Source organism: Primulina tabacum, chromosome 4 (assembly GCF_025594145.1).
Source record: "Primulina tabacum isolate GXHZ01 chromosome 4, ASM2559414v2, whole genome shotgun sequence".
Classification (NCBI taxonomy): domain Eukaryota; kingdom Viridiplantae; phylum Streptophyta; class Magnoliopsida; order Lamiales; family Gesneriaceae; genus Primulina; species Primulina tabacum.
In genome coordinates this window covers 48442609-48458099 of record NC_134553.1, presented here as the reverse complement: position 1 = coordinate 48458099, position 15491 = coordinate 48442609, and the positions used below count along the sequence as shown (strand labels likewise).

Below are 15491 nucleotides of genomic sequence, written 5' to 3'. Positions count from 1 at the left end.
CATGGTGGTACTAAAAAAAATTACGATGCATTTTATTAGTTAATAATTATTGCAATACAAAGTAACGGATAAACAACAAGTACAAGTATTTGTAAAAATAAAGAAAACGCACGAGGAGGATATTCTCCGATAAATACAAGACTCGTGAGTATGATAACCAAAATAATTAAAAATAACTTTGAGAAAGTCATCTTATTTTTTCTTCGAAAAATTTGATGAAGAATAATTTTTAGAGAAGAAGAGAAAGTTGGAGTGATTGAATGTGTTTGTGAGATGATATTTATAGGGTAAAAACTAGCCGTTTTGTTACCGTTTATGACCGTTGGTGTACAAAAAAATGTATGTATTTGTATAATTTTATGGTAATAATATGATGAATATAATATTAATCATGTTTAAATAATTATGTATATCATATCACATTATTATAATGAGGTGTCGTAAGTTATTTTGTTTAAAAACCTTATAGGCTTTTATACTTGTCGTATCCCTTACCGGGAGTGTGGGATGTCGTCTTAACATCCTCCCAGGATTTATAACAAGTTTTTGAAAAATTTATTTTTATTATTTCTAATAATAACATTATATTATATATTAAATATATACACAATAAATAAATAACAGTAAAATAAATATTATTACTTTTGTTACCTTTTTCTTCTGTTTGGAGCTTGGAAAAGGATGGAGGACTTTTAGAGCTTCGTGCTGATAACGTGTTGTGAAAAAGTAAAAATTTATGGTAAAAAGTAAAAATCTCAAACTCTCAAAATTTACCAAACTACACACTTTATAATATTTTTCTCTCTACTCAATTGTGATTTTCTTCACAAATGAGATATCTATTTATAGGAAATCTTTACAAATAATCCAAAAATAAAATACATCATTACATACGTCATCACACACTAATTTTCAATATTTACAACTCTTATTTTCAACATTCAAATATTCAATACACACATTTTAAATATATTTTTCAACAAAACTTTTATTTTTTTTATTTAATGGAGGCTGAAGAACATCAAGCTTAGGAAAGGAAATCAAACCTAATAATTCATCAAAACTTTAAATATTGGATACCAAACTTTGAGTAGATATATTGTGAGACGGTCTTATGAATCTTTATATGTGAGACGGATCAATCTTACCGATATTCACAATACAAAATAATATTTTTTCATGGATGACACAAATAAGAGATCCGTATCACAAAATACGACTCGTCAGACCGTCTCACACAAGTTTTTGCCCTAAAATTTTAGTTTAAAAAGCTGTTTTTTTGTTTGAATATTGAATAAGTATAGTAAAATATTTTTGTTTTTTATTTTTAAATAGAAATAAAAAATTAAAAATTTAAATTTTTATTTTAAAACCTTTTTTTTTTAACGTGGATCAAACTAGACGATTGATGGAACATAGTGTGAACATTTTTGTCAAGGACCCTGGCTTTAACTACTTGTACTAGATCCTTATCTAAATATATGTGGTAATTTATTTGTATGATATTGTTCATTTTAAACATAAATCTCGTAATCTCGTCAACAAAGATATCTTTCATTCTTATACATGATCTTCTCTATTTATTTTCGATTCGAAACTTTTGGCTTATATTCTGTATGTTTATGTCCTATTTTTCATGTTTCCATCATGCCAACAAGTTGTATAGCGAAACACATCATTTCAGAAAATTAGATATATTAAACTTTGTATATATATATATATATATATATGATGTTACATGATGGAGCAGGAATTGACATTTTCATCACTGAAAAGGGCAGCATACTTCTCTTCATGGGCATTTGGGCTTGGGAAAGCTTGAACAACGTTTCTTACATAGCCGGGCGGCGCCTTCTTGTCGTAGACTTGAGGTGCGTAAGGGTAATATGTCAGGTCGTACTTTACGTACGGCCACATCTCCGCCGCCTTCCCGGTGCTCCTCACTTTGCTCAACACCTTCTTGGGATCCACGTTTCCATTCACCGTCACTCGACTTTCTTTCCTATTTACATCCACTGATTTTGCACCTGATCAAATACAACCCGACATATTTAGCCGCCCGTTGCTTAGTAGAGCGATCGCAACAAAAACACGATGATCCATGTCAAGATTATATAGGGTTTAAACTATTTCGTTGATAACTTTTGATGAAACGAAAGCTTGATCACTAAAAGAATAGGAATCGGTTGTCTAAATTTAACCATATAAAATGATAAAGACATCATATATAGCTAGTAATCATTTTTTTAGGAACTAATTGATGGTAATAAAATTCAGTATGTAATAATAAAATTTAAAATATATACTATTTATTTATTTTTAAAAAAACAGCAGTAAAGTATGCCATCTGTATTTATGGAATATAATTTATTTATATGCCATGTTTTTTGTTTTTATACTAAATATTTAAGTGAAAAACGAACATCATTCCAATTGTAGGACATATATCACTATTAAGTATCCGAGAAAAAAACTCTCACCGCGTGGAAATCGACATATAATATTTTTTTATATACATATTTTAATATATCCAAAAGCAAAATATGGGGCAAAACACCAAGAAAACCCATGCCATGAATATCGTTTAATAATAGTTAAAAGTTTTAAATTATAAATTTTCAATTTTGATACCATATTTATTAATGAAATTATATACTTTATAGTAGAAGAATAAAATTTATAGATTCTGGGAAGCTAAGGTAACTACTGACCTTTCATGGAAGAAACTGCATTTCTAATCCGCCTTTCGCATCCTTCACAGTCCATTTTCACCTTTATTTCAACCATCTGCAAATATATAAACAGTTATGATATGTTGTTCACCCATCGTGCTTATCAATGAAATGACTCTTATTTATTTGATGTACAGTTTGGATATATTTCATCACATCCAATAGATAAGTGACACCTTATTTGTGAGCGATCGAAAACATGTTAAAATTGTACGTATAAATATCTATGTATATATTACCCTCATTGGCTTGCGCCTGCTCTTTCTTGTGCTTGTAACTTCGAACACATCCGAAATATGATCAAGAAAACCCATTTTTTCTGTATATATTGTTGAGTTTTCCTTCTTTTTTTTCCCCTTCGTTTGAATTAAGGGGGATGGGACTTGGGAGAGAGGAGGGAGGAGCAGGTGCTTTGATTTAGCTCTTATTTTGTATGTAAACCCTCTATTTATATATAGACGCAAACACGTAAGACATTTACCTATTTATTGGATTTGGTATATTATTTAATATTCATTTATTTAATAATTTTACTTTGTAAAATAATTAATTACTAATTATAGTATTAAGCTATAACATATGAGGAAGACAGGAAGACAGACGACGTCATTTGTGTCACCTAATTATTTGTCTCACGGATTCCAGATAATTAATCAAGGAATTGCTTTACTTGCCGTATAATTAATGACTTTTTAAATAAGATTTTTTTATTAATATTTGTTTATTCAAATTTAATTAATATTATATATTCAAAAATTCGAAATAATTTAATTATGGGGTTGCATGCTACTTAAACAAATTTTTAAAAAAAATTAAGCCAAATTGAGAATAATTCGCAAAGTTTAATAGGTCTTGTTAAGTTTCCACGTCAAGTCGAGCTATTTTTATTTTAATTAATAATGTGATGATAATTTATAAATAATGTTGTGACATGATTAAGACAATGTAATAATTTGTGTGGTTAAGTAATTTGAGAAATTCAGAAATATGGAAATCTGAAACTATTTATTAATGATATGGAGCCCATTTTGGTTGCATTATTTGTGTAAGAAATAATAATAGTGGCAAAGCGTAATATGTGGAAACGACTTGCATCTGCTAGGTTGTCGATGAGTCGAGGTCTTAGGATCGTGAGTTCGGGTAATTAAGACTTGTATTATTAGTGACTGGTGATACCCCGGGCCATGAATGACCCGTGATATTAATTAGATAGCCCAGATCAGAGCCAATATATCGGGTACTCTCCTCGTTAATCGGGCATTGATTCTCCTCCCGGGTAATCAAGAGCCCGGGCACTCATACAAGTGCCCGGGAACTTCCACCCGGTCTACCTCGAAAATTGCACCACACTCGAGTGTGATTGATACAAGCTGTCTAATCTGTCAGAGCAACATGGGTTTGGAGTGTTCTAAAAGTCATCAGAAACTATAGTATAGGCAGCCGACCTGCCATACTTAGTAGGTGGCACTGGAAACGAGGTACATACCCCATTTTCCACTATAAATAGCAGGTATTAATGTCATTTACAGATTCTGAAATCTTTGAACTCTAAAGCACTTACATATATTCCCCCATATATTCGCTTGTGTTTATCTTCAACCTGCTGACTTAAGCATCGGAGTGGCTACGCCGCACACCCCTCCGGCGCCCATTCACGAGTTCCTTTCTTGTTTGCAGGTGTTATCGAAGCCATTATCTTCACTCAAATTCCTAAACACTAAATTATTGATTTGATCTGGTGGAGTCATTTACCCGGCTCATCCATTTCATTAAGATCACATCAGTGACATATCACCTTAAAGATAAATTTTATCATTTTTTATCATCGACGTTGTCTCAAACAGTTATCAATCTTACCCATTAAAATATATTGTCTCTATTTTTTGATTCACTCAGCCAACCAGATCATACAACACAGAGCCAATAAATTTGATATACGAGAACTATTTATCTCATTCGTACACACTTAACCCAACAAATATTTTATTGCGTTAGGGGTGGTTATACACTTATAATTTTTTTTATAAAAAATATTTTAAATAAATTCCATATTAGTATTTAGTGGTTCAAACACAAGGTAAAAGGGAAGTTGGGTCCTCGAGTCGACATTTTTCCAAGTTTCTACATCAACAAACCCGACATTATTTTATAATCTACGAGTTGTATATGAAATGTTACTCTCAAAATATCTGCGACTGACATTTTCAATGTAATAATACGTACAAGCATGCAAAATGACTCAAATACTAAGGAAATATATGCATTATATTTAATCAAATTCCATAAACATACACGTAAGTAACACGTTTAAATATAATAAATTAATTAATTAATTAAGATCTTGGACAGCAAGACAATAAATCTTTTTCCCCACCCTTTGCCACTCATTTTTAAGCTGACACGTTGTACTTTGAGGTACACTTCACCGTTTGAAAATTCTAAATAATATCTAGTGATGGACTATAAAATAATAATAATAATTCAAACCCAATATATATAACTGTATAAATTTTTTGAGATTTTATTCTTGAGATTGTCAATTTTGTCCATATTTATAATAATAAGTATTTTTTATGAATGATCTAAATAGAAAATATGTCTCGAAAAATTGATTTATGGAACTGCGACACAAAAGTTTATATACACACACACATATATTATTATAGATAAATATGGGCCGAGTAATTTAATTGTTTTACCTTATGATTCAGGACAGCACTGTGGGTACTTCGACCGGACACGTAACTAAAGAACATCCAGCGGTAGTGAAAAAATAATAATAATAATAACACGTTGATCAAAATATATAAAATTTAATAATCTTATTTAAATAAATTAATAAAGATGTTTATCTTACAAAATAATTATGATATTCTAGTTTGTCATATAAATTGCCATGCCACATGCCTGATTAAAAAATAAATAAATCATCTACGCAGGGTGTCGGATAAGTTTGGGAGTCGATATTTTTTTTTCATTATTTTAATAATATCATAATTTTAATCGTAGTTATTTGGGGCGCGAGGCGCGAGGAGAAACGCACGTCTTATCGAAGTAAAGCGCATTTGATACAAATTTTAAAATTCAACATATAAAAATTATTTTATACTATATAAATTAAATACTTTTCACAAAAATAACAAATAATATATATAAAAATCAATTAACAGATAATGTAGCATAAATCATAACAAAAAAAAAACTCCAATCAGCTAAAATTCATTATTAAGTTGCAAGTGCATCATAGTAACAAAAAACAAACTCCAATCAGCTAAAATTCATTATTAAGTTGCAAGTGCATCATAGTATATTTAGACGTAGAGACTAGAGAAAGGCCGTTGCAGTGCTGCACGAAAGACGTAAGACGCAGATGACATAACCAGAAAAAGTTTGAGAACTGAGACGTAGAGACTAGAGAAAGGCCGCTGCAGTACTGCACGCAAAGTCGCATACACAGAGAGAAATTGAGAGGTCGCTAGGGAGAAAAACGGACATAAAATAGGGATTTTGTTTGTTATTGGGCTTTAAAACTTATTGGGCTTTAATTATATGTATAAAATCGTACCATAAATGGCTTTATTGGTACAGGCACACAAGCGCGCGCCTTTCAGCAGAGGCGCACCTGGGTCGAGGCGCTTGATTAATGTGTTGCGCCTATGTGGGTGCGCCTGGCCTCGAGGCGCAGCCAGGCGCTCGCCTTTTATAACTATGATTTTAATAATATTTTTAGAGGCAATAATTGTAATATATTTAGAAATGAAATATTAATTTTAAAATTTAATGGCTTATGATTTTAAATTTTAGTGTGATGCATATTTTCTGTACGTCAAAATATTGATTTACCAGTATTGGGATCCTAAAATAAGAATTATATTTAGATATCTCAACTTTCTTCAAGGACATATGGACAAATTGTTTCGAGTAGGTTCTTATGAGACGGTCTCACGAATCTTTATCTGTGAGACGGGTCAATCATACCGATATTCACAATAAAAAGTAATACTCTTAGCATAAAAAGTAATATTTTTTCATGGATGACTCAAATAAGAGATCTGTCTCACAAAATACGACACGTGAAACCGTCTCACACAAGTTTTTGTCAATTGTTTCAACACCTTGCACTTAACCGCTTGTGTAAATTAATTGCATTTAAAAATCAGCTTGAAAACTTGTTGCAAATGGGATAATCGTGGTTGAGTTTTTTTTTTTTTTTTTTACAAAGTGGTTAAATGTGTGAGTTTTTTAAAATGAAATGATATATTACCCAAACTAATTAACTGTAATGGATTTATTTTGGGCGTTTTGATGATCATGTAACATTATTCTTTGTGCTCCCTTAGTTCAATTATGCTAATATTTGGTATAATATCACTTTAATTAGATTTTAAAGCTCGCATCATCGTATAAAGAAGGTTTTGTTTATGCAACTCATATTGATAGTGTCTTTATTCATTCAATACCTGACAAACATGCTTTGTGGACAAATTAAGATAACTCGTTCAATTATGATATATGAATGAATGATCATGATTCATGAAATGACTCGACACACATATTATGTGCTGAGTTGAGGTGGACAGTTCATATCTACCGAACCGTGTAAAGAAACTGGCAATCAAAAGCTAAGGTTGTCATTAACTAAACTTAGATGATATTGATTTTAGATCGATATAATTACTGATTATATCATTAATGAGATTGAAGGCGCCCCGCTGCCCACGCACATTATAACCCACCATTTTATATGATTTTTTTATTCAACAAAACTTTACAATAATATAATAAACATTATTCCCATTGCAAGCTCTAAAATCCCAAGAAATTCCATAAAAAAATCATGAGAAATGGCACAAATGAGTTTGTGAGTAGAGACATACATCTGAACACCAAAATTACCGTCTAGCAGCACGGACCAAGCCAAAATTGCCAACAAAAAAAGTGAGATTCTCAAACGTCCAACCTATATCGAGCCTCATCATACAGCTCAAAATCAAGAGATCTATATGGCAGCATTTTCAAAGTAAAGCACGTGTTAGCTCCATCTTCTCTTATCCTCGTCCTCGTCAACTGGAGTGTACCATGAAGGTCGATTCTTCAAGTTGCTCAACCGATAATTCAGTAGCACTTCCTCATTAGAAATTCCCCTCGTCGCCACAAGAACGAGGCTTTTCAGAATAGGAATATTCGATATGATGTTGCTTGATTTCCAGGATTTGAACCAAAAGGTGCCGAATTTCTTCATTCTCACTTCATCCCCATTTCCAAATGACACGTTTGGTATGTACGTTCTCATGTTCTTCTCAGTTAGCGGAAAATCATAGGAGCAAACCATAGCATTGGGGGTCATGTCCTTGGCTGGATGGTTGGCAAATTGAGCAAAGGCTAGAGGATTTCTCCTCTCCAAAACTTCTCCTTTACCCCCTGGCCGCGTCCCGTCTAGAGGTTTACTGAGAAGTTTCCACACTCGATCTGAACCAGTCACACCACCATCAGTATCTAATTTAGGCACTGAAACACTTGCGTGATCCCATATCTCACGAGTTTCACCACCAGCACCCCAAGGCTGAGCATTAATGACAGTTCCATCATACCTCGTGATCAAATATGGGTTTCGTAAATCAACTCTAGGATATCCAGGAATATAACGGTAATATGCAGGTGAGTATGCCACGCCAGGGTAAAAAGCAATTACAGCACCTACATCAGCTTCACCATCCACGAATAAACCTTGGCCGGCATCCTTATGTTGAATTTGAGATGGCTTGACTGCAAGAGTGTATCCAATGAGATCCTTCAGTTTTGCTGACACTTCGTACAGCGTCAATGGCTTTGTTGCAGGAACAGCTGTGTTGAAAGCAATTCAGTAGGATAGTCAAGAAATTGTGTGCAAAGGCAGACAGGAAGATATGGACAAAATAATACACCGTGTAAATCATCGAAAAAGGTTGTTACAAGTCGGTTTGGTGTTGCCATGTATGCATACCACAAACAGAAGGCCCTTTTAAAACCACAAACTCTATATCTCAAATTATGTAGGGACTGCTGTACAATAAATTGTTACTATACCACATAGAACCAAACTTTATGTATGATTAGGTTAATGAGATGCTACATGCGAGCATGCATATCCAATGATTATGTGCGATCATACTTGACCCCACATGAAAAAATAAAATAAAATAGGGTCAATATCGGTAACTAGATCTACCCTGAAAGTCAGATAGCGAGAATTCAACCCAATCCTATTATGATGTTTCTCAAAAGAAATGCTAAAATGGATAAAAGTGTATCACTATCACACATTCTTCTGTTGAGTTCTCCACTTCCTTCCATTGTAGCTAAACGGTTGTTTTTCCCCATGGCAACAGGAAATAAAGATAGGAAGGGCCAAAGGGGAGATCCAATCTCTCCAGAATAGCTAGTGTTTGCTTAGGGATGAGCACAGCAGCACTAAAGCACAGGGTTGATTTATATTTGAAACAAAAGAGTGAGTAAATCAGACCTTTGAGTTTTATGGATGATTAATCATCATTGCTATCTTCTTTGCATATTATCAAGGGCAATAAATATCACTTTGCAATCAAAGGATGTAAAACCAGAAATTATTTGTGAGTCGGAATAACAAACTCTCATTTTTACTATCTGCCACATATCTTCGCAAGGGTTCAACAACCAGCCTCCACGAACACATCATGCATATGTGATGGAACAATAATATCACCTAGAAAGTAACTTAACACAAGGGGGAGGGGATGAGGCTGACTCACCAAATGGACGAGCAAGATGCCGCACAGCACATTTTCAGCGTTGCTAAATTTAACCGTAAATTATACAAAGCACTAATGTTACTTACAAGGATAATTAGGTGATGGAGTGCTACCACCAACAGCAAGTCTAAGACCACTGTGCTGAGGAACAGTACTTCTTCCTGAAGGTAAGTTAAGTGTGTCATCAGCCAGTTTTGAATCAGGAAGAAGAATGTCATCCATACATTTGCAAAAAGTACCGACTTGTTCATGAATATTTTCTTGAACTTGTTTCTCTTGTTCAGAAAGAGATGCCTTGCTGGACATGTCAATTATTTCTTCGGCATCTGCTTCACCGGCGTTCTTTCCTAAACGATTATAGCTACATATGGAGTATTTACATAAGAAAAATGACCAAAATATCACAAAGAACAAAAGTTAAATAAAATGCGAAATATACTCCATGATAAGCTAAGGATGAGACACATGTTATCTAATAGAAGAATTGAATTGTAGGATATCTAGATTTACATAGGATACAGTTCTGATTGAGTTCACAATTCAAATATATTGATTGAACTATAAAGGCAAACACTTTCGCAGATCTATGCATATGTTGATGATTGGACGACTAACTAGACGAGGTTTAAACCAGTAATAAAACTTCTCAATCAGATTATCATAAAGAACCCCCTTTTGATTGAGAGGGAAAAAGTATGAAAGCCCTCTGTTTCCTTGCCTCAGTAAGGTAATCAAAGAATCTTCGAATAGCCTCAATCCATTGTGAATTTGTGATCGTACAGATCACGAGGTCCCAAATTCCATGACCAGTGATTGTCAGCGCATTGTTTCAATGAGTTTGACTCACTTTCTCGATCTCACCATAACTTATTTAATTTATGCTCCAATATAATGTTATATTGATAAAACAAAAATAATAACGATTTTGAAACTCGACAAAAGTAAATGGTTGCTGGAAAACAATTTTCACCACAAAATCTAAAGTCAGATATTTTAATAGCATGCTTGCTGCAAATGCAAAACACTCGTTCTATCATCCAAAGACAATTAACGAACAAAATCAAAAAAATTAGCATAACAAGTAAAAAACCGAAACAACAGTTACCAAGTATAAAGAAAAAGGCGATTGACATCAGCTTGAAACTGGAGTTGCCGTCCATTCTTAGGTAATGTTGGACTTCTCGCAAGCACCTTCACTGCCTATTAAGCAATACATATGATTATTCTGGATGTTGATTACATTTAACAGTTATAAACCCAAACCGGAGTTAAAATGAAGCGGCAGCGAGAAATTACCTCTTGAAATTTCTGAAAGAGAGACGCCATTAAAAGGGAACGAGTAATGATTGCAGAAATTTGGGTCCGCTTCGTTCAAATTAGAGAATACACAGGGGGGGCGACCACGTAAATACTAAATGTCGGAGGTTCAAATACAAATTATAATTTAAACCCTCGTGTTTGTGCCCATGTTTTGAACCGAGTATCATGTTTGATATCAATTTTGAGATTCAATTGTCGTTTAATTCTTGTATGATTATTTTTCCATAAAAAAATAGTTTAATTTTTAAAGAAGAAATTTATTAGAATTTTTATATATTTAATTAACAAAAATTTGTGTGAAACGATCTCACGGATTGTATTTTGTGGGACGGATCTCTTATTTGGGTCGTCCATGAAAAAATATTACTTTTTATATTAAGAGAGTATTACTTTTTATTATGAATATCGGTAGAATTGACCCGTCTCACTGATAAAGATTCGTGAGACCGTCTCGCAAAAAAACTACTCTAATTCATTATCTGTGAATGAATAGAAACAGAGCTAACTCAAAATATTACCAACAAACGTTTGTGGTTGAACGAGCAAAATAATTGTGGAACCTAAATCAAAGCCTCTAATCTGTCTATCAGACAAAAATTGTTCTTATTTTACAAAAATGTGACTAATGTGTTGATGCATTTGCTTTCTATGTGGAGACCCTCCAACTGGTCCGGTACCCTTGTGACCGTGCAAATGAATTCTCCGAAACGATTATATTATGCCTTAGAACAAGAAAATGACTGATAGGATTCGCGAGTGTGAAGATTACCGAGGGAATCTCCAATGATTCGTCTCGAGACGTGTAGCTCCAACGGTCGATATTAACAATCACGAAACTCGAGAGTCGAGACAAGAAAATATCCCCGAAATAATAGCATGAAATGATTTTCCATACGAACGAAAACTTTTCGAATGTAACCTGTTCTCTCCACATATCAAGTATCAGGTGCAGGTACCTAACTCTGAGTTCCAATCACTGATAAGTTTGTTTATGGACTCTTCAAAAATCTTGACCTGAGGTCCCGGCTTCACGACATTCACATTACCCCATTGCGAACATGGATCCATCAACCAGCTCTGTCGACCTTTGCACCAAGCACCAGGCGTCACTCGGTTACGTCCACGCATGAGGATCTTTCTATCAATCATATCTAGCACTGGCTGATCTTTTTCAAACTGTCTGGCAAAAGCAGCCCCACTTTTAGCCATTTCATCATAATCCGACGTGTTGAGGTAATGGGGTTCCATCTTAGGAGGATCGTCCCAAACAAAATACCTCAAGTCGGCATTGACGGTCGTATTTTTGAACTCGGGTGTATTGCATATAACAGAATGGAAATAGACCTCGTGGGACAAGACCATATTATTAACATACATTAGAATGGTTCGCGGAAGATTATCCCAACCGAAAACACAAAATTTGAGGAAGGATCGACTCAAGACAACCCATGGAGAACCTGGAAAGTATTAAATAATGGTTTGTTGCGAGCAATTAACGAGATAGATTCAGTTAATGTTAGAAACCTGACCATGCTGAACTATACATGTACTTACCCGTGAAAACCTTGAAAGCATCAGGCATTGGACGCTTCTCAGTTGCGTGAAAAATTTGAGTCCTTCTAGCCAAGTAAATTCCAGGGTCAACTACAATGGGTTCAATTCTTTGACCCCTGAAATGACAATTAGTAGAGAGAATCAGTAAACAATAGGTGAAATTAATGCATAATGATGACAGTTAAGCAGCAAGAATTTGCATACTCTTTCCAACCCAAGTCACTAGTGTGATCGATAAAGTTCAGGTCTCTCTTAACTGATGAGAACACATGGGACAAGTCTGAAAGAAAAACGGGAAACTTAGCAGAATTAGCGAGCCTGATGTGCGATAAAAATCAAATAACACAATAATATTGATGGCATGATAGCTCTTCAAATGGCATGATAGCCCTTCAACTGAGTAATTTTTGAACAAATGCATCATATATGATATCACAACTCTAAGTTCCAATTTCCCCTCCACCCAAGAAACCCAGTGAGTGTGAAAAATTCGTCAGCACTTCAATTTCAATAAAGTTCAGCATCAAACCAAAACCCAAAGTTAAGACCTAAAGGAAAGTTCTACCTCACGGAAGTAAACGAAAAACTTCAATGTAAATGCATTCAGTAACTCAAGGCAGTTCCATTTCTTAAGAGAATGTTATGGGGTCAGGATTTCTAAAAAATAACCAATTTGACAAGCAGCCAGTATAAAGTAATCAGATTCTTAAAGTCAATAGCATAAACAGGACTGACATATATATATTCAGGTAATAAAAATTTTGAAATGTGCAACATTTTCTCAGATGACAAAAATTTGGTGAAAGAGTAGCATATCTATAGATAGTCGAATGCCGAAAATACAAAGTATGCATTAGTTGCTCTGATCTAGAATGCTGATTTACCAAGGTTTGAAAATGCAAAATTTAACCAAAACATACAAAATTTACAAATGCAGCTGGTTCTACTACCATGCATGGTGGAGAGTATTTACCTTAACATAATTTTCAGTATATTCAGATATATTTCATCAAAGTATTATTTAATTCATCGAGATACAGGAAAGACTCTGAAATTGGTTAGTGAGCAGTCAAAATTGGTTAACAGTTACAATATTCCAATCCACAAATATCGAAACAAAACACAAACCAAAGGTAAAACTTCAAAATCCAATTGTATCAACACATCATTCAATTGAAATTTCCGATACTTGACATATAGACAGTAGCAATTGCAAACGGAGCATCAGCCTAAGCTCATGGCACCAAAAGATTAGAACATTCCATCAACAATTAAAGTACTAGTTCAGCAAAGAGCAACCAAGATCAAGATTCAACCATCCCATAACTACAGACAAAAAGAAGCATGTGTGATTGAAACACAAATGCTGCTCCACAAACGTTGCGCCAAGATGAAAACAAAACAGGAATCCTTATCAAACCACAAACTACTCCAGTGAAAATAAAAAGGCAAGACACCAACTCTAAACATGAAGCTAGATAGCAAGATCATACCATCTTGGGTAACCAACGGATAATCCATAGCACTAAGAGTTAAAAACCAATCCCACCCTTCGTCCATCTTCAACAAAACAGCTGCAGCCCTCAAAATAGCAGCAATATTAGTGGAACCCATTAAAGTATTTGGATCGGGCTTCCCGAATACATCCACGTTCTCAAAGGCCCGAACTGCTGGCACTGACTTCACCAATGCCGCCAGCCTCGCTCTCTCCTCATCACCTCCATCCGCCGAAATATGCAATAAATACCTATTCCTGGGATGGTACACCGCTAACAACAAACGGAAAATCCTCTCGCCGTCCCCTCGTCCACCGAAAATGTAATAGGCAAAAGCCGGGGGATGGCCTGGCCCGCGAAGAACCGCCGAATCAAACGGCTTGTGGGATGAAAAGTCTTTATAATTCGTGGAGCTGAATCCCGAAATAAACGATAAGAACATGAGAAATGAGACGAAAGCAGCAGAAAACAGGGAGAAAAGCCATTTCCTCTCAGCTCCCATCTGTAATCTCGATATTGCTCTTGTAGCATGGAATTAATATTGATTTACAAGCGTGGAAGAAATTTTATCCCAAAAAAACTCAAATTATACGATCTAAAATCACACCAGAATAACAATCATTGCTTCGATAAGCTCAAGATAGTGCAAAAAACAAATGAGAGAGTATCCACAATCACTCGATTGGATCAGAAGGTAAATAGTTCTTTGTTTTCCAAATTTCTTCGTGGGTTTTGATTCTCGTTTGAAAAATTCCTTCTGGGAAAAATTTCTTCCGTATTAGGGTTTGATGGTGGAGGTAGTTAGATTTAGGTGGAACCGTGGAAGAGAGCAATGAATTAGATTGATTGAATGATTAGCGATTTGGTGTCATTTCTGGAACTTCGAGAGAAGGAATATATACATTTGTTTAAAATTTTTGAAATAATTTGTAAATAAAAAAATTTATTTTTACTCCAATTAGAATCACTTCTCCTTCTAAATATGAAGTTGCAAAATCTAATATGATCTTTATCTTATATTTCTAAAATTGATCGGTTTTGCGTTTCATTTTCACATCAAATTATTCTCGATATATGTCGGACGATTGAATCTCGATATCCGAACGTCTTCTTTAATTTCGTTGGACAATTTTGCATTTCATTCTTATATCAAATTATTCCCACGATCGGATCTCGATATTAGAACATCTTCTCGAATTCCGTCTGACACCAAAATTTTGAGGTTAGGACTATATCTTGAACCAAAATCTCGAGACGAATTCGAGACTTCACCTTTACTAGCAAATTTGGGTATAAAATTAATAATTTTAATATTTTATTTTATTATTATATATATGTGTATATTTTAAGGTTGAAGTGTTGACTGTTGCTCCTCTGTCGGTTGTAGGCTTTACCCACGCGCCACATAGACCATGTGGGGGTGTGATTTTCTTAAATAATCTCCAACAAATTACTATAATAAATTTTAGCATTCAATTAAATTAATGGCAAAAAACTTATGTGAAACAGTCTCACGGGTCGTATTTTTTTAGACATACATCTTATTTGGGTCATCCATGAAAAAATATTACATTTTATGCTAAGAATGTTACTTTTTATTGTGAATATCGGTAGGGTTGATC

At 34.2% G+C, this 15491-nt stretch overlaps 3 protein-coding genes across 4 annotated transcripts; all 3 read right to left on the bottom strand.

The window, feature by feature from the left end:
• Positions 1–1678: 1678 nt before the first annotated feature.
• Positions 1679–3159, bottom strand: LOC142541739 (heavy metal-associated isoprenylated plant protein 21-like). Its single transcript, XM_075648205.1, has 3 exons — positions 2972–3159; positions 2712–2787; positions 1679–2027 (listed from the first exon to the last, which is right to left on the bottom strand). The coding sequence occupies exons 1-3, from the start codon at positions 3044–3046 to the stop codon at positions 1735–1737; spliced, it is 444 nt and encodes a 147-aa protein (XP_075504320.1). The 5' UTR covers positions 3047–3159; the 3' UTR covers positions 1679–1734.
• A 4344-nt stretch (positions 3160–7503) lies between these two features.
• On the bottom strand, positions 7504–10840 carry LOC142543626 (uncharacterized). The gene is made up of 4 exons (XM_075650992.1): positions 10796–10840; positions 10605–10699; positions 9586–9860; positions 7504–8576 (listed from the first exon to the last, which is right to left on the bottom strand). Exons 1-4 carry the CDS (start codon positions 10823–10825, stop codon positions 7765–7767), a joined length of 1212 nt encoding a protein of 403 aa, XP_075507107.1. The 5' UTR covers positions 10826–10840; the 3' UTR covers positions 7504–7764.
• A 435-nt stretch (positions 10841–11275) lies between these two features.
• Positions 11276–14769, bottom strand: LOC142543624 (beta-glucuronosyltransferase GlcAT14A-like). 2 transcript variants are annotated; one of them, XM_075650991.1, is made up of 5 exons: positions 13867–14769; positions 12578–12653; positions 12374–12489; positions 12195–12276; positions 11276–11999 (listed from the first exon to the last, which is right to left on the bottom strand). In XM_075650991.1, exons 1-5 carry the CDS (start codon positions 14369–14371, stop codon positions 11762–11764), a joined length of 1017 nt encoding a protein of 338 aa, XP_075507106.1. In that variant the 5' UTR covers positions 14372–14769; the 3' UTR covers positions 11276–11761. The 2 variants fall into 2 exon arrangements, with proteins under 2 accessions (XP_075507106.1, XP_075507105.1); XM_075650990.1 differs by having other exon boundaries at positions 11276–12276; positions 13867–14767.
• Between the last annotated feature and the right edge of the window lie 722 nt (positions 14770–15491).